Raw genomic sequence first — 27,780 nt, forward strand, 5'->3', positions numbered from 1 at the left:
GGGGTGGGGGGGTAGGTATGCAACACCTCCAGTCTGGAGTCACTGCGCTCGCACCCCTCGTTACCTCCCCCCAGTGTTCGGGCACAAGCTTTGGGACTCTAATTCCATGATAGTGATGCCATTTCTGCATGCTTTCTCATACCGTGTGTGACTAGTGGTACTGTGTTTTGCACCTTGACCCCATAGTAATGCTGCCTCATTTGCCTGTATTCATGTATGGCTGAATGACAATTATACTTGAATTGAATGGGTTACCCGCCATCAAGGACATATATAGAGAAAGGTGCCAGAAAAGGGCCAGTAACATCATGAAGGATCCCACTTACCCACCCTGCTCCTGGACTGTTAGTCACACTCCCATCAGAGAGGACGCTACATAACATCCATTCCAGGACCATCAGACTCAAAAACAGTCACTTCCCCCAAGCTGTAAGGCTGATCAACACCCCCAGCCACCAGCTGACCCCTTCACAACCCCAATCCCCAGTACGATATCAATTCCCGTTAGTCACCTTGTGTACAGACACCCATGCTCGTGATTTGCTTGCACTCTCAGTATACAGAAGTAAATTTTCCACCCTCTCAGGACAAGATGATTTTTTTTTCTCTCAGGATCTGAATTCAACTATCAATGAAGTTAACACATTCACAACTCAATTGGATGGCACACTTGTGCAAGGCCCTTGCAATTTTGTGATCATTCATTCACTTGTGATGTGCCATGTCGTATGATGTGGGTGATCACGGTCTTTCCATGACCATGATAGTTTTTGGCAATTTTTTCTACATAAGCGGTTTGCCATTGCCTTCTTCTGGACAGTGTCTTTACAGGACGGGTGACCCCAGCCGTTATCAATACTCTTCAGAGGCTGTCTGCCTGGCGTCAGTGGTCGCATAACCAGGACTGGTGATATTCACCAGCTGCTCGTACGACCACCCACCACCAGCTCTCCTGGCTTGACATTACCGTGATCAGGGTGGGGGGAGCTGAGCAGGTCCAGCGGAGACACGCGGGCTCGTGGAGGGAAGGAGCACCTCACACTTCATCTTGTGAACACTCATTTACACCCTGCCACCGCTGTGACCACTGAGGCTTTAAAAAATTGTTCCACTCTATACATTACAGTACTGCCTGAAGCCAAATTCTAATACGAAATGTAGTAAATTGTGTTCAAAGTAGCAATGCAAAATATAGATCAATTGTCCTTGTGAGGAGGGCAAAAATGGCAACCAAGATAGAGCATTGAGTATAGGAGTTGGGATGTAATGTTGAAATTGTACAAGGCATTGGTAAGGCCGAATTTGGAGTATTGCATACAGTTCTGGTCACCGAATTATAGGAAAGATGTCAACAAATTAGAGAGAGTACAGAGGAGATTTACTAGGATGTTACCTGGGTTTCAGCACCTAAGTTACAGGGAAAGGTTGAACAAGTTACGTGAAGCGTAGAAGGTTGAGGGGGGACTTGATAGAGGTATTTAAAATTATGAGGGGGTAGATAGAGTTGACATGGATAGGCTTTTTCCATTGAGAATAGGGGAGATTCAAACAAGAGGACTTGAGTTGAGAGTTAAAGGGCAAAAGTTTTGGGGTAACATGAGGGGGAACTTCTTTACTCAGAGAGTGGTAGCTGTGTGGAACGAGCTTCCAGTAGAAGTGGTAGAGGCAGGTTTGGTATTGTCATTTTATTTCAAATTGGATAGGTATATGGACAGGAAAGGAATGGAGGGTTATGGGCTGAGTGCAGGTCAGTGGGACTAGGTGGGTGTAAGCGTTCAGCATGGACTAGAAGGGCCGAGATGGCCTGTTTCCGTGCTGTAATTGTTATATGGTTATGATAGCCACTGTCCTGAGAATACAAAACACAGATAAAGAAATCTTATGTTTTATCCCTCTCCCTATCATATTCCCACAGTTTCTACATAAAGAGCCCTGGAGCATCCTCATTTCCTTTCTCCCATGTCCACTATCCTCTCCAATCAGGTTCCTCCTTCAGTGCTTCACCGTTTCCACCTATCACCTCCCAGCTTCTTGCTTTATCCCTCTCGCCCACCCTCACCTGGTCTCACCTATCACCTGCTAACCTTGTAATCCTTCCCCTCTCCCCAGCTTGTGAGTCTGGCTTCTTCCCCCTTCCTTTCCAGATCAGATAAAGAGACTCGATCGAAACGTTGACTGTTTATTCAAAGTCCAAAGTAAAATTTATTTTCAGAGTACACACGTCACTACCTGCAACCTTGAGATTCTTTGTCTGCGAACATACTTAGCAAATCTATAGAACAGTAACTGTAAACAGGATCAATGAACAACAAACTGCGAAAATGCAAATAAAATAAATAGCAATAAATAACGAGCATGAAATAACAAGATAAAGACTCCTTAAAGTGAGACCATTGGTTGTGCAAACACCGGAAATAGAATGAGTGTAGTCATCCGCTTTTGTTCAGGAACCTGATGGCTGAGGGGTAGTAACTGTTCTTGAACCTGCTGGTGCGAGTCCTGAGGCTCTTGTACCATCTACCTGATGGCAGCAGAGAGAAAAGAGCACGGCCTGGGTGGTGAGGATCTTTGATGATGGATACTGCTTTTCTACAGCAACGCTTCATGAATTCCTCCCCACAGTTGCAGCCATATCTGCAGTGTTCCTCCAGCACTTGGTGTATATTGATCTAGGGAGGGAACTGGACAGTCGACACTTCGGGTCAAGGCCCTTCACTCAAATGAAGACTCTCAACCTGAAACGTCGACTCTCCATTTCGCTCCACAGATGAAGCCAGACCTGTTGAGTTCCTCCAGCACTTATTATGTTGTACCAGGTTTGGAGCGTGTGCCGTCTCTGTCTCCACTGTAAGAAATACACATCATCAGAAGCAGAATCTGACATTAAACAGAGTAGAAAATGTTTTGGGTCCCTTTTCTAGGAACAGATGTGCTGGCATCAAAGAGGGTTCAGAGGAGGTTGACCAGAATGAAAAATTTCATGTATGAGGAGTGTTTCAAGGCTCTGGGCCTGTACTTGTTGGTTTTTAAAAAAGGAGGGAGAGAGAAACCGGGGAATTATAGACCTGAAATCAGTGGCAGGGAAAATGCTAGAGTCGGTTATCAAAGATGTGATAACAGCACATTTGGAAAGAGGTGAAATCATTGGACAAAGTCAGCATGGATTTGTGTAAGGAAAATCATGTCTGACGAATCTTATAGATTTTTTTGAAGATGTAACTAGTAGAGTGGATGGGAAGAGCCAGAGAATGAGGTATATTTAGATTTTCAAAAGGCTTTTGACAAGGTCCCACACAGGAGATTAGTGTGCAAACTTAAAGCACACAGTATTGGGGGTATGGTATTGATGTGGATAGAGAATTGGTTGGCAGACAGGAAGCAAAGAGTGGGAGTAAACGGGACTTTTTCAGAATGGCAGGCAGTGACTAGTGGGGGACCCCAGTTGTTTACAATATATTTTAATGATTTAGACAAGGGAATTAAATGCAGCATCTCCAAATTTGCAGATGACACGAAGCTGGGCGGCGGTGTTAGCTGTGAGGAGGATGCTAAGAGGATGCAGGGTGACTTGGATAGGTTAGGTGAGTGGGCAAATTCATGGCAGATGCAATTTAATGTGGATAAATGTCAGGTTATTCACTTTGGTTGCAAGAACAGGAAAACAGATTATTATCTGAACGGTGGCCGATTAGGAAAAGGAGAGATGAAACGAGACCTGGGTGTCATTGTACACCAGTCATTGAAGGTGGGCATGCAGGTACAGCAGACAGTGAAAAAGGCAAATGGTATGTTGGCATTCATAGCAAAAGGATTTGAGTACAGGAGCAGGGAGGTTCTACTGCAGTTGTACAAGGCCTTGGTGAGACCACACCTAGAGTATTGTGTGCAGTTCTGATCCCCTAATCTGAGGAAAGACATTCTTGCCATAGAGGGAGTACAGAGAAGGTTCGCCAGATTGATTCCTGGGATGGCAGGACTTTCATATGAAGAAAGACTGGACCGACTAGGCTTATACTCACTGGAATTTAGACGATTGAGGGGGTGATCTTATTGAAACGTATAAAATTCTAAAGGGATTGGACGCTAAATGCAGGAAGATTGTTTCCGATGTTGGGGAAGTCCAGAACGAGGGGTCACAGTTTAAGGATAAAGGGGAAGCCTTTTAGGACTGAGATGAGGAAAAACTTCTTCACACAGAGAGTGGTGAATCTGTGGAATTCTCTGCCACAGGAAACAGTTGAGGCTGGTTCATTGGCTATATTTAAGAGGAAGTTGGATATGGCTCTTGTGGCTAAAGGGATCAGGGGGTATGGAGAGAAAGCAGGTACAGGGTTCTGAGTTGGATGATCAGCCATGATCATACTGAATGGCGGTGCAGGCTCGAAGGGCCAAATGGCCTACTCCTGCACCTATTTTCTATGTTTCTATGAAATACTAGTTCCCATCTAGTGCTGCTGATACTAGTTTGGAAAAGCCAGATCCAAGACAAGGCCTACCTTGCACCAGGACAGAGGAACTAACTGGGAATACCAGCCGCCGTATGTTTTACCAAGAGACGTGATCGCTCCTCCAGATTATTATCTCTAAGAATTCCCTACAATACAAAACCTGGGGAAATACCTCGGGTGCCTGAGATTTAACCACAATCACAGGGAAAATAAAAACATCTGGCCACCAGTGGTGAGCGGCCAAATATCCCACCTGCACAGAAATTTGAATTACTTTACCATTAAAATCAAACCAGTATACTGAGTATATAACATGGCGGCAATTTCTAAACCAGTTACTCTCAAAGGTCACCAGTGGATATATGGAAAGCACAGTAGCACAGCGGTTAGAACTGGGTTTATTCCCCACCACAATCTGTAAGGAATTTGCACGTTCTCCCCGGTTTCCTGCCACATTCTAAAGACATCCGTGTTAGGGCTGGTTGGTTAATTGGGCAGCTGGAGTCATGGGCTGAAAGGACCTGTTACCATGCTGAAGCGCTAAATAATTTTTTTAAAATAACAATAATTAAAAGAGGGTGGTTTGAGAACCCCTGGACTTGTGCCTCACTCAATCACCTCCAGTGGCTGGAGAGGTCGAGTCTCAGGACTGCAGAGAGACGCCCCACAGCAGATTCCAGCATCAGAGCAAATGCAATGGACATGCACTTTCAAAGAGATGGCACAAAGTCCAGCTGGGCTCTGTTAAAGGGTATGGGAGTTAATATTTATCCAAAAAACAAACCTCTATCAGTCTTAAAAATATATCTGTGGAGAGAGGCTGCAAACAAAGATGATGCTGGGGCAAGTTTTATATAAGCAAGTCTACAGTAACTCTGTAATCTTTCAGGCTCTGCCCAAAGAGCAAAGGCCTGTACTGTATGCGCCATTGTATGTTCTATGTTCTAACAGAGGAGAGATACCTTCAGCTAGAGGATGGTGAATCTGTGGAATTAACAACTGTGGAGGCCAAATCATTAGGTATATTTAAAGCAGGAGTTCTTGATTAATGAGGGTGTCAAAGGTTACAGGGAGAAGGTAGGAGAATGGGTTTGAGAGGGATAATAAACCAGCCGTGATGGAATGGCGGAACGCATATGATGGACTAAGTGGCCTCACACTGCTCCATGTCTTATGATCTGATGAAGGATCTCAGTCTGAAATGTCGACAGTTTATTCCTCGCCATTGATGCTGTCTGACTTGCTGAGTTCCTCCAGCATTTTGTTTGTGTTACTCTGGATCTGCAGAATCTTTGCATCAGTTCTGCCCCTGTGTCTTGTACTCTTTTGGTAATGACAGTTTCCATCCTTTGGAGATTCAATTTAACAGCTTCCCGGCTGTTCTCTTCTCTTCCTTCAATGGCTTGCTCTGCAAACTACCCCAGCCAGAACCGGAGATGCTCCCAAAGCCCCTCTCATTCACTTGCAGGAATGTGGAGGGTGGTATCAGACAAGGCAAGAATAACAGCAACATGTCACTGATATGGAGGGGCCAGCACACAGGATCAGAAAGTTGAAAGCTCAGCCAGCTCCATCACAGTCACCAGCCTCCCCAGCACGGAGGACACCTTCAAAAGGCAGTGCCTCAGAAAGGTGGCATCAGTCATTAAGCAGCCCCATCTACCAGGACATGCCTGCTTCTCATTGCTGCCATCAGGGAGATGGTACAAGAGCCTGAAGATACACAGTCAATGTTTCAGAAACAGCTTCTTCCCCTCCACCACCAGATTTCTGAACGGACAATGAACCCATGTACACTATATCACCAGTTTTTGTTCCCTTACTTTTATCATTAGGCAATGCACTGTCCTGCTGCCACAAAACAAGTTTCATAACATTCTGTATGCCAGTGATATTAAACCTGATTCTGACACGATTACAAGCAAACAACAAACAATGCTAGCTGAACAATGCCGCCACTAATAAATCAATCTACACTCTGTTGACCATGGGTATCTATAAACATACTGGGTTACCTTACTCAGCAGAGTTGCTAGGCAGCAGTACTTGTAACTAGAATCTAGGAAACAAGACTCATTACTCGTCAAGCCAAAGAAAGAGGCAGTTGGACATTTGAGGAAGTAGAGGGCTGATTGGTGGCAAACCTCGAGCCTTTAGTATAAGGGCATGAACCAAAAGGAAGTGTCCGAGGTTGGGCCATTGACACGAGACTCAACCTGAACAGATAACAGTCCGCATGAACATCAGCCGAAGTCGCCAAAGGCAGTTGTCTACACTGTCAGATGGTCAAGACAAGTCCATCCAGAACACTTGCAGATTATCCAGGTAATACAAATGTTACAGCACGGTATCATTTCTTTAGGTAGAGTACACAGAGAGCACAGTACTTCAATGAAGGTGTCCTCCAATTGAGCTGTCAGCTAATTCACTGCTTTCAGTCAAATATATTGTGACCGTTGCCACGATTACCATGGATACTGAAATAGTACGTCATAGGCAAAAGCAATTTTCATTTCAATTAAGCTGTTGCTTAGGTACAAATAGGACTGGAGCAAAAGGGTGTAAAAAGATTGCCATATCCATTCATGTTGCAATTCATCATGGAACCACAAAAAACTTTGTTCTGTGAAGATTTTAATTGCATCTTCAATATGTGTAGCAGACAAACGCCAACTACTGCACGGACAACTGTGATTGATCTAAAACTCTGGTTTTCATTAACTCCAAAGTTTAAAACTCCCTCGATTCGGTGTCAGATGCAGCAAGACCAAATCAGCTTTCTTGTGAGTCTAAAAGACACGTCAGGGCTAAGAGGCAATAACTGCACACCAATATCGTCTTAGTCGCTGGAAAACGAGATTCTAGCAAGGGATTTTTCCTCACTGGAAAGCACTGATCTACTGCTCCATGGCCTAGTTTTCCATAAAGTCTAACATACCTGTGTTTTTTTTCCCTGCAAGAAAATGAAGGTAGCATACGGGTGCTTGGATAGTAAAGTTACTTTGAACAGGATTTTGCATCAACCTGGTTGATTTCCCAGTTTTATTCTGCACCGATTTCTATTTAGGGTCATGAATGCCAGAAGAAAACCCTACTACACACCAAATAGAAGACGGTCACCTTCATTGTAAATAAGTTCTGAAACACTGTCATGTCGAATGTGTCATTCTTTTCCTCCTGCCTTCCAAAGTGATGCAATTGCTGTGACACACTTCCACCTTCCGAAACTACCTCGAGCACCAGGATCCCCACGTTCCCGCGCCCACTTCCTTCCCGCCAACCACCCAGAGAGATTCCAACCTCAGACCAAGCAGGTTGGTTAGAAGCATGCACATAATTGCAACACTTCCTCTGTCGCTGCATGAGATCAGAAACCACCGTGGACAAACCAGAAAGACCTACTTCCAGCACAGCTAGTCTCGTGCAAAAGCAACAACGTGAACCGAAGATCCAAGATTGTTCATTAAGTACACAGGGAACAAAACTGTTGTTGCTGCACCACATTAAAAAAAATCATAAAAGCATAAACAAGCAATGAAAGCAATCCTACAAAACACAATGATTTGAGGGGACATGATTTGAGAGTTAGGGGGCAAAAGTTTAAGGGAAACACGAGCGGGTATTTCTTTACTCAGAGAGTGATAGCTGTGTGGAATGAGCTTCCTGTAGAAGTAGTAGAGGCCAGTTCAGTTGTGTTATTTAAGGTAAAATTGGATAGGTATATGGACAGGAAAGGAGTGGAGGGTTATGGGCTGAGTGCGGGTAGGTGGGACTAGGTGAGATTAAGAGTTCGGCACGGACTAGGAGGGCCGAGATGGCCTGTTTCCGTGCTGTGATTGTTGTATAGTTATAATGTATAAGTAACTGTAAAGTGCGTTGAGGTGCCTGAGGAGTGGCTGATGTTGATGTAGTGGTGCTGGGGGTTAATGGTGATCAGCCCAATGGCTGGGGGAAACAAGTGTTTTTGATTTTCGTGGTCCTAGAGAGGATGCTGCACAGACCCTTTCCAGATGGGAGTGGGACAAACAGTCCATAAGCAAGGTGAGTGGGATCCTTTATAATATTGCTGGCCTTTTGCTTGATGGCCAAGATCAAGCTTGCAACCAATATGTCATATCGAACGTACTTGTTATTAGAAAATTAGAGCATGCAACTTTCCTTTAGCTAACTGTTTCTGCCTCTTTCCCTCAGCCCTCCAGGTAGTAAACAGGACCACCGAGGCCATGCATAGAGTTAGAGTCGAGCAGAGCTACTGGTTGGATGAAGAATCCGAAATCAAACTCCAACAGTTGGGAGCCACGCTGGTTGACGAGGTCATTGTGAAAGATGACTACTACGATAACGACACATTTGATTTGGCCACAAATCAAATCTGGCTGAGTCAGAGAGACCACCAGTGGCAACTCATTATTGCTGTCCCAAAGTCCAACACCAACAGAGATGGCGGGGAACAGGGAGAATGGAACTCGCTGGTGGCCAGGGCAGAGACAAGAAAAAGCAGGCTCCAGGACCTGGATGGCCCAAACTCGGAGACAAGACAGGGAAGCAATCCCAGATTAAGGTCACGGAATGACGAAGGAGACAGACCTGGAAATGAGGACAGAGAAATGGGAGAAGGAAACCCAGTGCAGCAGCAAACAGCAACAGATCCTCAACAATGGGATGGGACAACCAGCCCAGAAGATGGTGCACTTGACAAAACAGAGCCTCGGTACACTCACCATGAGCTCAGGTCACAAGAGCAGATTATAGAGTATATTGCACAGTTCCTGCAGATCTCTTTGACAGGAGAAAGCAGTGAAATGAAGTTGAGCCATTTTCTGCAACTGGCAAAAATTTACCACTATGCAAGTTGTCACACAGCCAAGAGGAGAACGTACAATCTGAAGGATTCCTGCAGAATTGTGATAGAGAAGGACCAGCTAGCACCCAGATGTTTGGCAATGATGTACATTGATGCTGATGTGTCAAATATCATCAAAGACCTTGAAAATATGGAAGAAATGGCAGCACTCTTGAGAATGGAGCCAATTCTAGCTTAAAATTTTTATTCAATTTCCAAGTCATAAAATCTTAGAACATGTAGAAACAGTCCCTTCAAAGTACTGAGTCGATGCTGACCATCATCCAACCATTTACTCTCACCTTACATTCATCCAGTTCTTAATCCCCATTCTCACCAACTTCCTCCAGATTCTACCACTCCCCTACGCACTTGGGCAGCCAACTGTAGACATGCCTCTGGGATGTAGGGGGAAACCAGAGCACCCAGAGGGAAGCCACGTGGTCACAATGAGAATACCCAAACTCCACATTCACAGAACCCAAGCTCAAAGTCAAACTTGGGTCCATAGCTAGAGACAGCAGCTCTACTAATCGTGCCAAGTTGAAAACCACCATGTGTTTCTACATAACACCATTTATCAAATATGAAGATGGACTGTGGAAATATTGACTAGTTCATTCCTAAAGTACTGATGGACTCCACATGCAAATTTTCCTCACTTTCAATGTTTATAAATGTCAACTTGAAGAATTGGCATTTTGAACTACAAATCATAAATAATTTCATCTTGCTTCCTTTCAGATGAACGATGGTTTCTTCTCAAGAAACTACTAAGAAATGTAACTCCAGACAAGATATGTGGCAGAAGAATTATACTAGAACAATATAAAAATTCAAGGTTGAAGCACTGTATAGTTCTGGTCACCACACACCACGAAGCTTGGACTAGAGAGGATGCAGGGGAGATTTAGACAGATGTGCTTAGGATTAGAGCATTTTGGTTATAAGAGAGAATTGAAGAGGCCCAGGAATGAAAAGCAGAATGGAGGACAGGAACCCATTTCTAGATGTCAGTGAACTGCGCACTAAGATTTAAAGTAACTGGAAACTAAAAGGGAGTAGGGGTGGCATTTTATTTTTTACTCAAAGAATGGGTAGGTCCAGAACTCAAAAAGGTTGGTGGATTTGCTGTGCACTTAAGAGTAATGATAGGGATTGAAAGCACCTGAACCTACAGGTTAGAGACAAATCAGGATATAGGGTTTGGTTGGTTGGTTGGTTTTATTCACCTCCCAAAATATCTGATGGGTTCTTGCACCTACAAAGTGCTTAGAAGAGAAAGAAGAAAGCCCTTAACTCTGAGTGGAGTCATCGGGATGCCGTCACGAAGACATTTTTTTTTAAGCAGGCTTTCTTATTTTTACGAGGTGGAGTTGAGCCGGATGGAGAGCGTGCAAGGGCGCCGGCTGGATTTGAACTCTGGAGCCTTCGCTCCGAAGTCCGGCGCTGATGCCACCACGCCACCGGCCAGCTAAAAAACGCATAAATAGAGGAAAAAAATACCCCAGACTAGGGCTTCCCAACCTGGCATCCACAGCATAGAAGAAAGGGTTAGGAACCCAGGCCCCAGATGAAAGCTGCAGATCCTGTGCAGCATTTTGAGCTGAAACGTCGACAATCTTTCTGCCCCCCTCCCCCCACAGACATCCCTCCACCCAATGAGCGAGTTCCTTCAGCAGATTGTTCTAGATTCCAGCATCTGCCATCTTCAGTGTCTCTAGAAAGTTTATTTTTCATGGCATTTATACCCTGTGCAAAATGAACTTGAACTTAACCAGTGACTGACTCAAGCTATTAAGTGTTACTCTCCACAAGTGAAGTTGACAAGCACTTTCCTGCATCTTCTGGGTTTTTTAGGCTTACAACTCAAGGCACAGAGAGAGGGATTTGATAAGAATTTGAGGGGCAAAGCTTTTCCGTCATTGTAGGTACACAGAAAGAGCTACCAGAGGTGGTAGTCAAGGCAAGTACAGTACTGTTCAAAAGTCTTAGGAATATATATATAGTGCCTAAGATTTTTTGCACAGCACAGTAGTAATTTTCATATAGCACTGTACTACTGCCACAAAAATAAAAATAAATTTCATGATGTATGTGAGTAATGATAAACCTGATTCTGATATGGGTCTCTGTTGGGGCCGAGAGTGGGAAGGTGGCAGGGAGAGGGGAATCATGGTTGGAAAAGGGGGAAGGGAGAGGAGTGGGAGTGGGAAGCACCAGAGAGACATTCTGTGATGATCAACAAATCATTTGGAATCAAATAACCTTGCCTGGTGTCTCAGGGCTGGGTGTGTCTGCATCTGTGCCAACCCCCTTCCCCACCTTGGCACTCCTTCGCTGCCACCTTTCTCACACCCCTCCCGCAGGGCTCTACCCTCACTATCCCCAAAATCCATCGCTTTGATTTACAAAGTCACTCTCTGCTCCATGTTGACAAACACAATACTGAGCAAAAGTCTCAGGCACCCTAGCTATATATGTGCCTAAGACTTTTGCATGTTACTGTAGATTGACATTTCAAAGAGAATTAGATGGGGTAGGGGGGTAAGTGTTAATTGTGGGTAAATGGGACTAGCTTAGATGAGCACCTTTTGTCAGCATGGGCATAGCCTTGTTTATGACTCCAACAACCACAGCATCTTTGCTTGTGCTTGATTCACAGAGTTGTTGGGATCCAGGCATAGTTGATTCACAGCTAGCAGCTTCAGAAGAAGACATAAAAAAGCAATGCAGCTCGCATCATGCTCAGTCCCACTGTCAAGCACGTCAGGAGATCAGTCAAGTCCTGCAGTTCCGTCTGAGCTGGTTGTTAGATGCAAACGCCAGGCCATGCTTTCACGCCTTCTGTCACTGGTATCCATTAGCAACCAGAAGATAGTCACGATGGGCGGCATTCATGGTTTGCTTCAATGCACTTACAAAGTCACTATGTACAGTGACCGAAGATAATTTTTCCTCCAGGGTAACTCCACTGATGTTATAAGAATTTTCATAGAGACGGGGAATAATTGATGGTGGCTGTGAAGAACTGCTGGCTTGAAGAAGCTTGCAAAACGATGAGACTATTTTATTTTTAAACAAAAGGAACATCTGAATAAGTTCTGGAAACAGCGAACTAACACGCCAGTCATGTAAAATTGCTGTGTGCGATGTAATTTATATGTTCAGGCCCTGCCAGAATGACAGATTTTTCCATCCTTCACTGGATCCGTATGTCTTTGTTTCTGTAACCAAGATCATTGTTTGCAGTTTCAACAACCAAAATTTCTGTGTGATCAGCTGTCTTTATTGTACCAGTGCATTACTGCAACTCAAGAAATACTAGTGTGTTGTATATATATAATTCACAAGATATGGGTATCACCAGCAAATCTGATAACTATTATCTATCTGAGATTGCTCCTGTATCTATTTCCGTCAGAGCAGAGTCAACACATCTGCGGAGATAGAGTCATCAAAAGGCAAGTCCAAAAAAAGTTCTGAGACTTCTTGCGACAGTTGGCAAAGCTTCACCAGAAAATACTGGTGCAATTCTACACTCCAATCTTAGAGAGCATCCTCACATCAGTCATTACTGTTGGGTTTGGTACGGCATCCTCTCACGATATACAAAAACTACAGTGAACTGTCTGGTCAGCAGAAAAGGTCATTGGCTGCAGACTACCATCACTGCAGGACTTAAGGCCAAAAAAGTGGGCAAGAACATCCTGATGGCAGTAATAGGATTAGGCCGCGCCAGCATGGATTTACCAAGGGCAAATCATGCTTGACTAATCTGTTGGAGTTTTTTGAGGGTGTAACAAGGATGTTAGACGAGGGTAAGCCAGTGGATGTTGTGTACCTAGATTTTCAGAAGGCATTCGATAAGGTGCCACATAGGAGATTGGTGAGTAAAATCAGAGCTCATGGCATTGGGGGCAGGGTTTCAACATGGATAGAAGACTGGTTGGCAGATAGAAAGCAAAGGGTAGCAGTGAATGGGTGTTTCTCAGACTGGCTGGAGGTGACTAGTGGGGTACCACAGGGCTCTGTATTGGGACCACAGCTCTTTACGATTTATGTCAACGATTTAGATGACGGCATTGAAAACTATATCAGCAAGTTTGCTGACGATACTAAACTAGGTGGCAGTGTGACATGCGAAGAGGACGTTAGGAGAATACAGGGAGACTTGGATAGGCTGGGTGAGTGGGCAGATACTTGGCAGATGTCATTCAATGTGAATAAATGTGAAGTTATCCACTTTGGAAGCAGGAACAAGAGGGCAGAGTATTGTCTGAACGGTGTAGAGTTAGGTAAGGGAGAAATACAAAGAGATCTAGGAGTACTTGTTCATCAGTCACTGAAGGTGAATGAGCAAGTGCAGCAGGCAGTGAAGAGGGCAAATGGAATGTTGGCCTTTATTACAAGGGGAATTGAATACAAGAGCAAGGATGTTCTTTTGCATTTGTACAGAGCCCTGGTGAGACCACACCTGGAATATTGTGTACAATTTTGGTCTCCAGGTTCAAGGAAGGACATTCTGGCAATTGAGGGAGTGCAGCGTAGATTCACTAGGTTGTTTCCTGGGATGGCAGGGCTGTCTTACGCAGAGAGATTGGAGAGATTGAACTTGTACACGCTGGAATTGAGGAGATTGAGAGGGGATCTGATTGAAACGTTTAAGATAATTAAAGGATTTGATAGGATTGAGGCAGGAAATATGTTCCAGATGTTGGGAGAGTCCAGTACCAGAGGGCATGGATTGAGAATAAGAGGTCAGTTATTTAAAACAGAGTTGAGGAAGAGCTTCTTCTCCTAGAGAGTTGTGGAGGTGTGGAATGCACTGCCTCGGAAGACGGTGGAGGCCAATTCTCTGGATGCTTTCAAGAAGGAGCTAGATAGATATCTGATGGATAGGGGAATCAAGGGATATGGGGACAAGGCAGGGACTGGGTATTGATAGTGAATGATCAGCCATGATCTCAGAATGGCGGTGCAGACTCGAGGGGCCGAATGGTCTACTTCTGCACCTATTGTCTATTGTCTATTAGAAAATACTGTAAGGCTATGAAAACAAAAAACTTTATGCCATTTTAAAAGTTTCTTTCCCTAGGCAGTTAATCAGATCAGCGACTCTAGTTATTTCTCCCCACTCCCCAGTACTGCGCTGTAAACACTTCAAACCACTTTTTGTGATGTTGTTTATATTGTAAATACAAGCTGGTATTTATGCTCACTTTTTCCCATATCCATATTTTAAACTCTAACTTCATTTTTATATAATTCTAATTGTTGAATGATTTTTTTGTGGCATGTTGAGTTCTGACCAACAAGCCACAGCAAATTATTAGTACATGTAAATGTTTATGGCGAATGAAGTTGATCCTTGATTTCCTTCTTAGCTTTTCATAGTCACTGTTGTAACTGTGGATAAGATCATCACAGAGACACTGAAGCCAATGGGTGTAGAAGTGTCTTATTCAGTAAAAATGATCAACAGGCATCACATTGAGACACTCTTGGAAGAAGCCAACTTGACCCAATGACATTTTTATAAGCTAAAAATCAAAGGTAATAGCAGGACAGCTCCTCAGCCACAATGCATCGACAATGCTTCCTTTGAATTACATACAGTTTCCAAACACCTCCCTCTTCGCACGCACCCTCCAGATGCACAAAATGAATTCTAATCCTACTGACTCTGGTCTGCGTTCATGCCTATACAGGTATCCGAGGTCAAAGTGGAGTATTTCTTCATTTACAACTGGCCCAGCCTGCAGCTCCAGAAAACCCATTGTTCTGAGCTGCATCTTAAATTCCTTCTGCAATCCACATTCAAATCTGAATGGCTACCTACTGTTGAACTTAATATGTGCTATACACCCGAACATCACTAATACCGAGGCCAGCTTTCATTTCATAGCTTAAATGTTTAAACTCCCTGCCTACCCCAAACTACTGAGCTGTCTGGCCTCTATTCACCCAAATTAACAGTCAAAATAAAGAGACAAGGTGAGCAAAGTGTTTCAGGTTACATTTCCCATGCCTGTTTGGTCTTTGATTTAAATGCAAATCGATAGCAGAGAATTGCGCCGTATATTTGGCCTACTCCCACCTAGAATTATTCAACATTAAACAAGTGTCTCGATTGCTCAGATCAATAAGCACTTATTTGTTTGTTATTATTCAGTGTCAACACCACTGACTTTGCCAATCCCCTACAGAGGAACAAAACGGAAAATGTGGAAGATGAACACAACCGTGAAGATGCCTTGCATGCAAAGCTCTGTAATGCATTTAGCTTTTATTATATTAATTTGCTTTCCTCACACTGTAATTAAAAACCAGTTCTATTTGGGAGCCTTGGGGAATTTGATGACAGCAGTGGTATCAACAGAGAGCCCAAATTCAGACACTCATCTCTAGCGGTAACATCTAACGTACTAAAATGCAACACAGGAGAACGAGGGGGGATTTGATGGAGGTATACAAAATTCTGAGGGGGAATAGACAGGATAAATTGATGCAGAGAGTGGACAAAAGAGGTGCACGGTGCTCTTCCCCCCACTAGCCTGCAGGTCACCTTTGGGTAAGGTGTAGCACCTGTTCAGCCCCCTCCACCGATCGGGGTCATGTGAAGCCACAGGAGCAGCTGGTGCATACCACTAGTCCGGATTATGCGACCAACGACTCCAGGCAGACAAATCTCTGCAAAGAATTAATAATGGCCGGGATCACCCGTCTTGTAAAATCATTGCCCAGAAGGCAGCAATGGTGTCTCAGGTGGTGACGACAGGGCATACAGGAGAGAGATATGCCAATTAGTGGAGTGGTGCTGTAGCAACAACCTGGCACTCAACGTCAGTAAGGTGAAAGAGCTGATTGTGGACTTCACAAAGGGTAAGACAGGAACACATGCCAAACCTCAAAGAGGGATCAGAAGTGGAGAGAGTGATCAGCTCTCATCAAGATCCTGGGTGTCAAGATCTCCGAGGATCTAACCTGGCCCCAACATACTGATGTAGTCATAAAGAAGGCAAGACAGCATCTATACTTTATTAGGAGTTTGAAGAGATTTGGCATGTCAACAGATACACTCAAAAACTTCTATAGTTGTACTGTAGAGAGCATTCTGACAGGCTGCATCACTGTCTGGTGTGGAGGGGATACTGCACAGGACCGAAAGAAGCTGCAGAAGGTTGTAAATCTAGTCAGCTCTATATTGGATACTAGCCTACAAAGTACCCAGGACATCTTAGGGAGCGGTGTCTCAGAAAGGCAGCATCTATTATTAAGTACCTCCAGCACCCAGGGCATGCCCTTTTCTCACTGTTACTATCAGGTAGGAGGTACAGAAGCCTGAAGGCACACACTCAGCAACTCAGGAACAGTTTCTTCCCCTCTGCCATCTGACTCCTAAAGGGGCTTTGAAGGTGAATGAGCAAGTGCAGCAGGCAGTGAAGAAGGCTAATGGAATGTTGGCCTTTATTATAAAGGGAATTGAGTACAAGAGCAAGGAAATCCTTTTGCATTTGTACAGGGCCCTGGTGAGACCACACCTGGAATATTGTGTACAGTTTTGGTCTCCAGGGTTAAGGAAGGATATCCTGGCTGTAGAGGAAGTGCAGCGTAGATTCACAAGGTTAATTCCTGGGATGTCCGGACTGTCTTACGCAGAGAAGTTAGAGGGACTGGGCTTGTACACACTGGAATTAAGGAGATTGAGAGGGGTTCTGATTGCAACATATAAGATTATTAAGGGATTGGACAAGATAGAAGCTGGAAATATGTTCCAGATGCTGGGAGAGTCCAGTACCAGAGGGTATGGTTTGAGAATAAGGGGTAGGTCATTTAGGACAGAGTTAAGGAAAAACTTCTTCTCCCAGAGTTGTGGGGGTCTGGAATGCACTGCCTCGGAAGACAGTGGAGGCCAATTCTCTGGATGCTTTCAAGAAGGAGCTAGATAGGTATCTTATGGATAGGGGAATCAAGGGATATGGGGACAAGGCAGGAACCGGATATTGATAGTAGATGACCAGCCATGATCTCAGAATGGCGGTGCAGGCTCGAAGGGCCGAATGGTCTACTTCTGCACCTATTGTTTGGACACTACCTCACTTTTTTTTAAATAATATACAGTATTTCAGTTTTTGCACATTTTTAATAATCTATTCAATACACGTAATTGATTTACTTGTTTATTATTGTTTTTATTTTTTCTCTCTCTCTGCTAGATTATGTATTGCATCGAACTGCTGCTGCTAAGTTAACAAATTTCATGTCACATGTTGGTGATAATAAACCTGATTCTGAAAGGCCACTTCTATAGTAAAATTTGCCAAGAGCAATCGTGGTTATGGAGACGATGATTGCCTAAGTCAAACAACATGGCACATAACAAACGAATAGTCACAGGCTTTTCCCCCCTCAGGTTGGTTGAGACTGAAACATCGTCACTACCTCCTCCCATAGATGCTGTCTGGCCTGCTGTGTTCTGCCAGCATTTTGTGGTTGAGACTAGAACTAGGTTATAGAACTAGCTTGAGGTGAAAGTAGAAATCTAAAGGGGATCTTCTTCACTCAGAGATGCAAGCAGGAGTGGCTCAACTGTAATATTTAAGATAAATTTTGAGGGGTTTGGAGGGACATTTTCCCACTGCAGTTTGATGGGAATAGGCAGAAGATTAGCTCACACCAACTAGATGGGCTAAAATGCCTGTTTCTGTGCTGTAGTAATCTATGACTCTATGAAATGTTTAAGGCAATACGAAGCCTATAATACAAGATGGAAAACTGCTGTTCATTCCTAATGTCTTCGCTGCACTATTCCCCAAGCAAGCCATTCATCAAACTCCTGCGCAGTCAATACGATAGAATCAGCACGATATTAATACCCTAACTCCATCCCTGTCCATTCAGCAGTTCCACTCAATGTACCACCATTCATCATGGTACCACATTCAATAAAGTAATTTTAATGACCAGTTCGATAATCTCTCAAATGGTGTCCAAGCTAATGTTACTTGAATGTTATACAAGCGAGCAAGGCTGATAAAAGAGAAAGAAATTTCAATCAAACTGCAGAGCTCTGAGACGCACAGCCGTCTGGGTGTCCTGGTACATAATTTACTAAAGGCTAGAATGCACATACAGCATATGATTAGGAGCCCTAATCAGATGCTATTATTAACACAAGAAATTTTGCTGATGCTGGAAATCCAGAGCAATGCACAAAAAAATGCAGCTCTATAAAACTCTAGTTAGGCCACACTTGGAGTACTGTGTCCAGTTCTGGTCGCCTCAGTATAGGAGGGATGTGGAAGCATTGGAAAGGATACAGACGAGATTTACCAGGATGCTGCCTGGTTTAGAGAGTATGGATTATGATCAGAGATTAAGGGAGCTAGGGCTTTACTCTTTGGAGAGAAGGAAGATGAGAGGAGACATGATAGAGGTATACAAGATATTAAGAGGAATAGACAGAGTGGACAACCAGCATCTCTTCCCCAGGGCAACATTGCTCAGTACAAGAGGACATGGCTTTAAAGTAAGGGGAGTGAAGTTCAAGGGGGATATTAGAGGAAGGTTTTTCACTCAGAGAGTGGTTGGTGCATGGAATGCACTGCCTGAGTCAGTGGTGGAGACAGACACACTAGTGAAGTTTAAGAGACTACTAGACAGGTATATGGAGGAATTTAAGGTGGGGGGTTATATGTGAGGCAGGATTTGAGGGTCAGCACAACATTGTGGGCTGATGGGCCTATAATGTGCTGTACCATTCTATGTTCTATGTTTAAATGTTGGAAGAACTCAGCAGGTCATGCAGCATCTATGGAGAGGAATAAACAATTGATGCTTTGTGCCGAGACCCTTCATCAAGACTCAGCCTGAAACATCAGCTGTTTGTTGCTATAGCACTGTATTTGTCAATGGGGAGCAAAGAGTGAGTGTATAAATCTGGCGGGAACAAAAGGAGCTGGGAACGGCGAGAGCAGAGTGCTGCAGAAGGGATGTGAGGTAGGTGGCAGAGAAGTGTCGGGACGTGGGGGTGGCACAGGAGCTGAAACACCCAACCCTAACTCACCAAGCAAGGTCTTTCGATTACAAACAGTTGGTTTATTGATCATTACAGAATGTCTCTCTGGTGCTTTCTGCTCCCTCCCCTCTCCCTGCCCCCTTCCCGCTCTCAGTCCACAATAAAGATCCAAACCACAATCAGGTTTATCATTGCTCACATACTGCATGTCATGAAATTTGTTTTTTTTTGGTCACAGTAGTACAGTGCAATACATGAAGTTACTACAATGGTATGCAAGAGTCCTGGGCATCCTAGTTATACGTGCCTGAGACCTTTGCACAGCATTGCACCATTCCACCAATTCCCTCTTACCAAAGCCCAGGTTTTTATCCTTGATTGGCATTATGATGAAGAACCACTGTAGGACAATGTACATCCAAAACGTGAGCATGAATTCAGTGCTCCGTTTCCAGTAGACATTTCCCTTGGAAGTAAAACAGTAACAGGAAATGTAGGAAACACACCACAGGTCACACTGCATCTGTGGGAAAAGAAAGAGAGCTAACGTTTCAGATCAAAGACTCTCAACATGAAACATTGTCTCTGTTTCTCTTCCCACAGACGCTGTCCGATTTTCTGAAGGTTTCCAGCATTTTCTGCTTATATTGGACTTCCATCATCTGTATTTTCCCCCTGATTTTCATTTCCCTTTGGGGACATGCTAATACAGAGGTTTTGAAAATTTTTTATGTATGGTTCCCTACCATTAACTGAGGTGTCCATGGAACCCCTGTGCTAATATATTTTAAATATGCGACTCAACAAACCAGAACTTCCTCTGGCACCAAAAGGCATCGTCTGCACATGGTGCCCAAAAGTCAACTCCGTCTGACAGGTTAATTCCACTGAGATATATTTATAGTCAAACAAGCTTTATGCTGACCAACAATGAGGTAAAACAGAGAGAGGGAATAATGCTGATTAAGAAAAAGATGCTCTTTAAAACAGGCTCGTCAACCAGAATCCAATGCTGAGTTAAAAAGCTGCGGTGCCCAACGACTGTCAATGACTTGGGGACGTGGTCATCTGTATGGGTGGACAGAAAAACAAAGTGAAAGAAACTAAAGTTGAGTTTCAAGTTAGTGGTAGCTGCAGAATTAGTGAAAATTAACTCTTCTCTTCCACGTCCACCTCCCCACAAACCTGACGAATCACTGTGCACCTCGTGGAATTGCTCATTTCAGCATACAGAACAGTACCGAGAAGGCCCTTCGGCCCACAATGCTTTGTCAAACTGATTGAGCTAGCAATTAAGATCTCAACAGAAACAACTCCTTCTGCCTACACCAGGTACACACCCCTCCATTCCCTGCACATTCATGTACCCAAGAGTTTCTTTGCCATCTCCATTGTAGTTGCCTCCACTACCACCCCGAATGTGCATCCCAGGCACCCATCACTATATATAAAAAATGTGCCCAGCTTATCCTTGAACATTCCCTCCTTTCAACCAAAATGCATGGCCTCCATCACAAAACACTTCAATTGCTGGAATCAAGATACTAATCCATCTATGCCTTTCGCAATTTCATATTAAAATAAACTTTCATCGGTTCCCCCTCACCCTCCGATACTCCAGAGAAAACAACCCAAGTTTGTCCAACCTCTCCTTGAGGCAGATTCCCTCTAATCCAGGCAGGATCCTTGTCACATACTCTGACCCTCTCCAAAACCTCCACATCTTTCCTGTGAGGGAGCAACAGGAACTGAATGCAATGCTCTAGATATGGCCTCGGAGTTTTATGAAAGTGCAACACAACGTCATGACTTTTGAACTCAATTTCTCAACTCATAAAAAAAAGTATGCCATACATTAATTTTATATCAAGAGGGCTGCTATTGGACTGGAAGTAGTGCTGAGGGACAGAATTGGGAGGAAACATAACACACACAAAATGCTGGAGGATCTCAGCAAGTCAGGTAGAATGCTTCAGAATGAGACCCTTAATCAGAATTGGAAAGGAAGTGGGCAGAAGCCAGAATCCCTTCCTTTCTGTAATGGTAGTTAATAGTTAGCCACACCCACATGGGAGAAGCTCACATACTGTACAAGCAGGGTTGTTAATAAAGCTCAGTTGAGTGTCCTGCATGCTGCAACCCTGGTGTGCTCTGCACCATCCCTCAATAACAAGCACAACACTTTCCGGGAGGAGAGATGTTGTTCCATATTGTTTCCCATGTTAGCAGTCACCACCTTCAGTGCCTTTCTAACTAGGGAGCCCCTAGCTCTACAAGAAACTGTTTGCCAATTTATTGGCCCAACGACCAGCCTGTTATCTGTTTAAACATCCCCCCATTTGCCCCTCCACCCACATCCTTCTGAATAACAACTCGTTTCATCTTGATTTCTGAGGAAAAAGCACCATGTGGGGTCATATTGGTTCCAACCCAAAGTCTGTGGACTTCTCCCATCCCCAGTTTACTTTTGCCTTCTGCAACCTAACCATCAAGGGTATCTTTAAGAAGGTGGTATCCATCACTAAGGACACTCATCTTCCAGGGCATACGCTCTTTTCATTACAACCATCAGGAAAGAGGTATAGGAACCTGAAAACCAACACTTAACGTTCTAGGAACAGGTTCTACCACTGCACCATCAGATTCCTAAAAAGATCCATGAACACCATCTTGTTATACCTTTTTATCGTACTATTTATTTTGGTAATCTATAGCAATTTTGTATCTTTGCAAGACAACTGCTTTCACAGCACACAGGTCAATGACAATAAATCTGATTCTGGAGCAGGTGTTGGGCAAGGTAACCCAAGACCCAACCCCAGAACTCCCCAATGACCTTTCACACTTGCCCATTTGCCAAAGGCCTTTGAGTCATTTTTTTTAAGGCAACACGCACAAAATGCTGGAGGAACTCAGGAGGCCAGGCTCAAAACATCAGTGTACTCTTTTCCATGGACGCTGCCTGGCCTGCTGAGTTCCTCCAGCACTTTGTGCATGTTCCTTGGATTTCCAGCACCTGCAGATTTTCTCTTGTTTGTGAGCCGGTTTTTTTTTCTGCCAGGCAAGTGATGCTTAAATGAAACTGCAGAGAAACGGCAGCTGCTGGAATCCGGAGCTTCAAACAATGTGCTTAGAGGGTCAGTCAGCATCTGTGGAGAGGAACAAACAGTCAATGTTTTGGGCCCAGACCCTTCCTCAGGACTGAAGAGGAAGGGGGAAGACAAAAGAATAAAAAGGTGAGGGGAGGGGGAAGGAGGATAACTAGAAGATGATAGGTGAAGCAAGGTGGTTGGGAAAGGTAAAGGTCTGGAGAGGAAGGAATCTGAGAGAGGAGAGTGGACCATAGGAGACAGGGAAGGAGGGGCAGCAGGGTGAGGTGATAGGCAGATGAGAAGAGGTAGGGAAATGAAGAAGAGGGAAGGGAGAGGGGAAAGAACAGTCCACGTTTCAGGCTGACACACTTCATCACGACTAAGCAGTGGTTGAAGAGTTGGGCTGAGATCCTCCATCGAGACTGCTTAAAACTATTTATCATCTATTTGAAAAGTGGGGTTTTTTTTATTTCCCTAAAAGTCTTCATTGGAAATGTTATAAAAATCGGAATTGGTTTATTGTCACGTGTACTGAGATACAGTGAAAAGCCTGTCTTGCACAGTGTTCATTCAGATCAAATCTTCACACAGTGCATTGAGGTAGAACAAGGTAAAAACATAACAATACAGAATAGAGCGTAACCGCCAGAGGAAGTGCAGTGCGGGTAATCAGTAGGGTGTTAGATCACAAAGAGGTAGATTATGAGGTCAAGAATCCAATTTAAAATAGGGAACAATTTAATAGTCTATATACAAGTAGGATGGAAGTTGCCCTGGACTCTGATGGGATGTTTAAGAATAAGGGGTAGGCCATTTAGAACAGAGTTGAGGAAAAACTTTTTCACCCAGAGAGTTGTGGATCTGTGGAATGCTCTGCCTCAGAATGCAGTGGAGGCCAGTTCTCTGGATGCTTTCAAGAAAGAGTTAGATAGAGCTCTTAAAGATAGTGGAGTCAAGGGATATGGGGAGAAGGCAGGAACGGGGTACTGATTGTGTATGATCAGCCATGATCACATTGAATGGCTGTGCTGGCTCGAAGGGCTGAATGGCCTACTCCTGCACCTTGCTTTCAGGGTTTTCTATCTGCTGCCTGATGGGAGAGGGGAGAAGAGAAAATGTTCAGGGTGCGTGGGTCCTTGATTATGCTGGCTGCTTTATCGAGGCAGCAAGAAGTATAGACAGAAAAAACAACTTTAATTATACAATTCAGAAAGTTATTTTCAGATAGTAATAAATGAGTAAAAAAGCCTGCGCCTTCCCTTGACAGGGTTAATGACCAACTCAGGGGAATGGGTTCAATGGCCTCTCCTGGCACAGGTCCGAGTTCGAGTGTGCTGCGGAAAGAGGGCACAAAGGCGAGCCCAGAGGCAATCGGCACCTCTAGTGCCCACCCTGAAACTCAGCTCAAAAGTCCAAGTTTGATCAAACATGTGCGGTGTTCCAAGACAAGTGGCTGACAGCCAGTTCAAGCTCTATTTGGATCATTAACCCATTACTTCCCACCCTGCCTCTCACACCCATTTCCTTGCTTGCTTCAGGGTATCCAGCAGCAGAACGTCCACTACAGACTGCAGATGCTGGGATCTGGAGCAAATTACTTACAGGAAAGATATCAATAAATTTAAGAGAGTGCAGAGAAAATTTACGAGGATGTTGTCAGGACTCAAGAAACTGAATTATATAGGGAAGGATTAGGACTTTATTCCCTGGAGCGTAGGAGAATGAGGGAAGATTTGATCAAGGTATATTCATAATTATGAGGAATATAGATAGGCGTTTTTCACTGAGGTTGGGAAAGACTAAAACCAGAGGTCATGAGTTAAGAAAGAAAAGTGAAGTATTTAACGGGAACACGAGGGGGAACTTCACTCTGGGAGCGGTGATAGTGTGGAACGAGCTGCCACAGGATGTGCTGGATAATTTCAACATTTAAGAGAAATTAGGATAAGTACATGGACAGGAGAGATATGGAGGGCTATAGTCAGGTGCAGGCCGATGCCACTGGGCAGAATAATAGTTTGGCACGAGCTAAATGGGCCAATAGGCCTGTCTCTGCTATAACACTATGACTCTAACAAACTTTTTCCTAGTGGAAGACAGCTGGTTGAGCAGCATCTGTGGGAAGGAAAGGAATTGTCAGTATTTCCAGTCAAAGTTCAAAGTAAATTTATTACCTATATGTCGCCTTATACAACCTCAAGATTCATTTTCTTGCAAGCATACACAATAAATCCAATACCCACAGTAGAATCAATGAAAGACAACACCAACAAGGTGGGACAACCAATGCGCAAAAGGCAAAAGACAAAAAAACACACCAAGACAAAAAGAAAGAAAAAGACAGATGGATAGATAAATCAGCAAGCAGGCAATAAATAAATATCAAGAACATGAGATGAAGAGTCCTTGAAAGTGAGCTCATAAGTTGTGGGAACAGTTCAGTGATGGAGCAAGTGAAGTAAGTTGCCCCACTGGTTGAAGACCTGATGGTTGAAGGGGTAATCACTGCTTCTGAACCTGGTGGTGAGAGTTCTGATGGCAACAGCAAGAAGGGAGCATTACCTGGGTGGTGGGGATCCCCGATAATGGATCTCGTTTTCCTGCAACAATGTTCCACATAGATGTGCTCAGTGGTGGAGAGGTGATGGACTGGGCAGTATCCACTACTTTTTGTAGGACTTTCCGTTCAAGGTCACTGGTGTTTCCATACCAGGCTGTGATGCAGCCTATCAATATACTCTCCACCACCAGTACAGCTCTGCATTTCTCAACAGAACTAAAAAGGACAATATCATTTTCCTGAGCCCAGCTGTTATTCCCTTCTCACTTTGATAAATGCTACCAATGCGACAATCTGCTGTAGTTAGTGGTAAACCAGTTACTCTCTCCTGCACCACCCCCAACTTTAAGCATCAGCATCACCACTTCAAAACCTTCAAATCTTCAAACGGTGACACCACCAAAAGGCAACATCCATCATTAAGGACCCCCTCCACCCAGAATCAGAATCAATATCATTGGCATATGCTGTGAAATTTGTTGTTTTACAGCAACAGTATTTTGTAATACATAATAATAAAAAAGGCTATAAATTACACTGTCAATGTCCATTCAGAGATCAGATGGCAGAGGGGAAGAAGCTGTTTCTGAATCGTTGAGTGGGTGTCTTCAGGCTTCTGTACCTCCTACCCACGGTAACAATAAGAGAGCATGCCCTGGCTGATGGGGGTTCTTAATGATGGATGCCGCCTTTTTGAGCATAACCTTTTGAAGATGTCCTGAGTTCTGGGGAGGCTAGTGCCCAAGAATTCAGAACGGATAAGACGAGGCAATATAAATCAATCCTCATAGAGGGATCAGAAGTGGAGAGAGAGAGAGAGAGAGAGAGAGAGGGCAATTCAAAGATCCTGGGTGTCAGTGTCTCCAAAGACCTACCAGTAATCTGGATGCAACATATTGATGCAGCTATAAATGAGGCAAGACAGTGGCTATATTTCATTAGGAGTTTACGGAGATTTGGTTTGTCAACTAAAAGACTCAAAAACTTCTACAAATATACCGTGGAGAGCTTTCTGACTAGCTGCATACCGTCTGGTATTGGGGGTGGGGAGTAACTACTGCACAAGATTGAAGTAAGTGGCAGAAACTTGTAAACATAGTCAGCACCAAAATGGGTACAAGCCTCCACAGCATACAAGACAGCTTCAAGGAGCAGTGCCCAACACTAAGGACCCCCATCACCCAGGACTTACACAGAAACATAGAAAACTTACAGCACAATACAGACCCTTTGGCCCACAAGGTTGTACCGAAGATGTCCCTACCTTAGAAATTACTAGGCTTACCTATAGCCCTCCATTTTTCTAAGCTCCATATACCTATCTAAAAGTCTCTTAAAAGACCCTATCGTATTCACCTCCACCAACGTTGCTGGCAGCCATGCCATGCAATCACCACTCTCCGAGTAAAAAAACTTACCTCTGACATCTCCTCTGTACCTACTCCCCAGCACCGTAAACCTGTGTCCTCTTGCAGCAACCATTTCAGCCCTGGGAAAAAGCCTCTGACTATCCACACGATCAATGCCCTCTTCTCACTGCTACCATCAGGAAGGAGGTAAAGAAACCTGAACACACACACACACACACTCAACGACTCAGGAACAGCTTCTTCCCCTCTGCCATCCAATTTCTAAATGGACTTTGAACCCATGGACACCACCTCACTACTTTTGTTATTTGTTTTTTTTTCACTACTTATTTTAACCTAACTATTTAATAGACATATATAAATATTTACTGTAATTCCATTTCCTTCCTCTCTATTTATCATGTACTGCTGCTGTAAAGTTAACAGTGTTCACAGCATACGTTGGTGATATGAAACCGGATTCTGGTGGAGCTGGCTGAGCTTTCTGAAGCTTTTTCCGATCCTGTGAAGTCAACCTCCCCCCATACCAGATGGTGATGCAACCAGCTCGGATGCTCTCCACAGTATATCTGCAAAAATTTCTGAGAGTCTATAGTGACATAACAAATCTCCTCAAATTCCTGGTGAAATATAGCTGCTGTCGCGCTTCCTTTGTAATTCCATCAATACGCTGGGCCCAGGATAGATCATCAGAGATACTGACACCCAGGATATACCGCCTCTCACTTCTACCATCAGGAAAGAGGTACAGGCGAATGAAGGCACGCACTCCTCTGTGTGATAAAATGAGGTACTAAAAGTGACTAAACTTGAATTGGCATCTTTCAATGCAAATAAATAATCTGAACAGAATACAGAATTGTCTCTGCAATGCAGAGTCTAAGTAGAGGCTAAACTTGCACTTCGTCAATGGCTTCACGTGACAGGCACTCCATAGCAAACTAAAAGCAAACTGCAACAACTCAAGAGGAACTTCATGCCAGAGGTGGAGGTTCGTGCCAAGTGCTTCCCTCGCTGCTGTAACAGCCACCACCCGCCTCCCCCATACAGCTTGGCCCCCAGCAAAGGTTCAATTAGCACGGAGAACAAATAGATTATGCCAGCAAGCAGCTGTACAGAATCCCAGGCAAAGGGCTCGCTTGGCACATTTACCCAAAAGCAAACTTCAACAAGAGATTGGAGCAAGGGAAGTGGGGAAGTGAAGGAGTTTGTGGAGATAGGGGAAGGAAGAGGAATGGATGAGGAGCAGGATTATGAGAAGCAATTGTGGAAGGTGATCATGGGAAAATTCCTGGGTTCCTTCCAATCCCTCTAGATTTTGGAGGAATTACTTTGGTCTGCAGCTGTTTGGACCCAGTTCGAGAACCCAGGCCACACTAAATTCATGGATGTTGCTTCGTTCCAAACTGCTGCTGATGCACCAAGTGAATCCTGCTCCAGGCAGCT

At 44.1% G+C, this 27,780-nt stretch overlaps 2 protein-coding genes across 4 annotated transcripts in view; one reads left to right on the forward strand and one right to left on the reverse strand.

Annotated features, from left to right (window-relative positions):
* Positions 1 to 27,780, reverse strand: part of ralgps1 (Ral GEF with PH domain and SH3 binding motif 1) — a 733,240-nt gene that overhangs the window by 598,395 nt on the left and 107,065 nt on the right. The window contains exon 1 of one of the 3 annotated variants that reach the window (XM_059993858.1): positions 6,464 to 6,539. The exons of the other annotated variants lie outside the window; for them this stretch is intronic. The gene's annotated coding sequence lies outside the window, so the exon portion shown is untranslated. Of the gene's footprint in view, positions 1 to 6,463; positions 6,540 to 27,780 lie in introns of those variants that run through there. 3 annotated transcript variants of the gene reach the window in all.
* si:dkey-191c17.2 (uncharacterized protein LOC100005628 homolog) lies at positions 6,541 to 13,906 on the forward strand. The gene is made up of 2 exons (XM_059993864.1): positions 6,541 to 6,773; positions 8,640 to 13,906. Exons 1-2 carry the CDS (start codon positions 6,731 to 6,733, stop codon positions 9,488 to 9,490), a joined length of 894 nt encoding a protein of 297 aa, XP_059849847.1. The 5' UTR covers positions 6,541 to 6,730; the 3' UTR covers positions 9,491 to 13,906.

Source organism: Hypanus sabinus, chromosome 18 (genome assembly GCF_030144855.1).
Source record: "Hypanus sabinus isolate sHypSab1 chromosome 18, sHypSab1.hap1, whole genome shotgun sequence".
Classification (NCBI taxonomy): domain Eukaryota; kingdom Metazoa; phylum Chordata; class Chondrichthyes; order Myliobatiformes; family Dasyatidae; genus Hypanus; species Hypanus sabinus.

Coding starts and splice junctions, on each gene's coding strand:
- si:dkey-191c17.2 (XM_059993864.1), top strand. CDS start 6,731: ATGGTCAAGACAAGTCCATCCAGAACACTTGCAGATTATCCAG. Junction 6,774..8,639: donor AACACTTGCAGATTATCCAG/GTAATACAAATG, acceptor TCTTTCCCTCAG/CCCTCCAGGTAGTAAACAGG.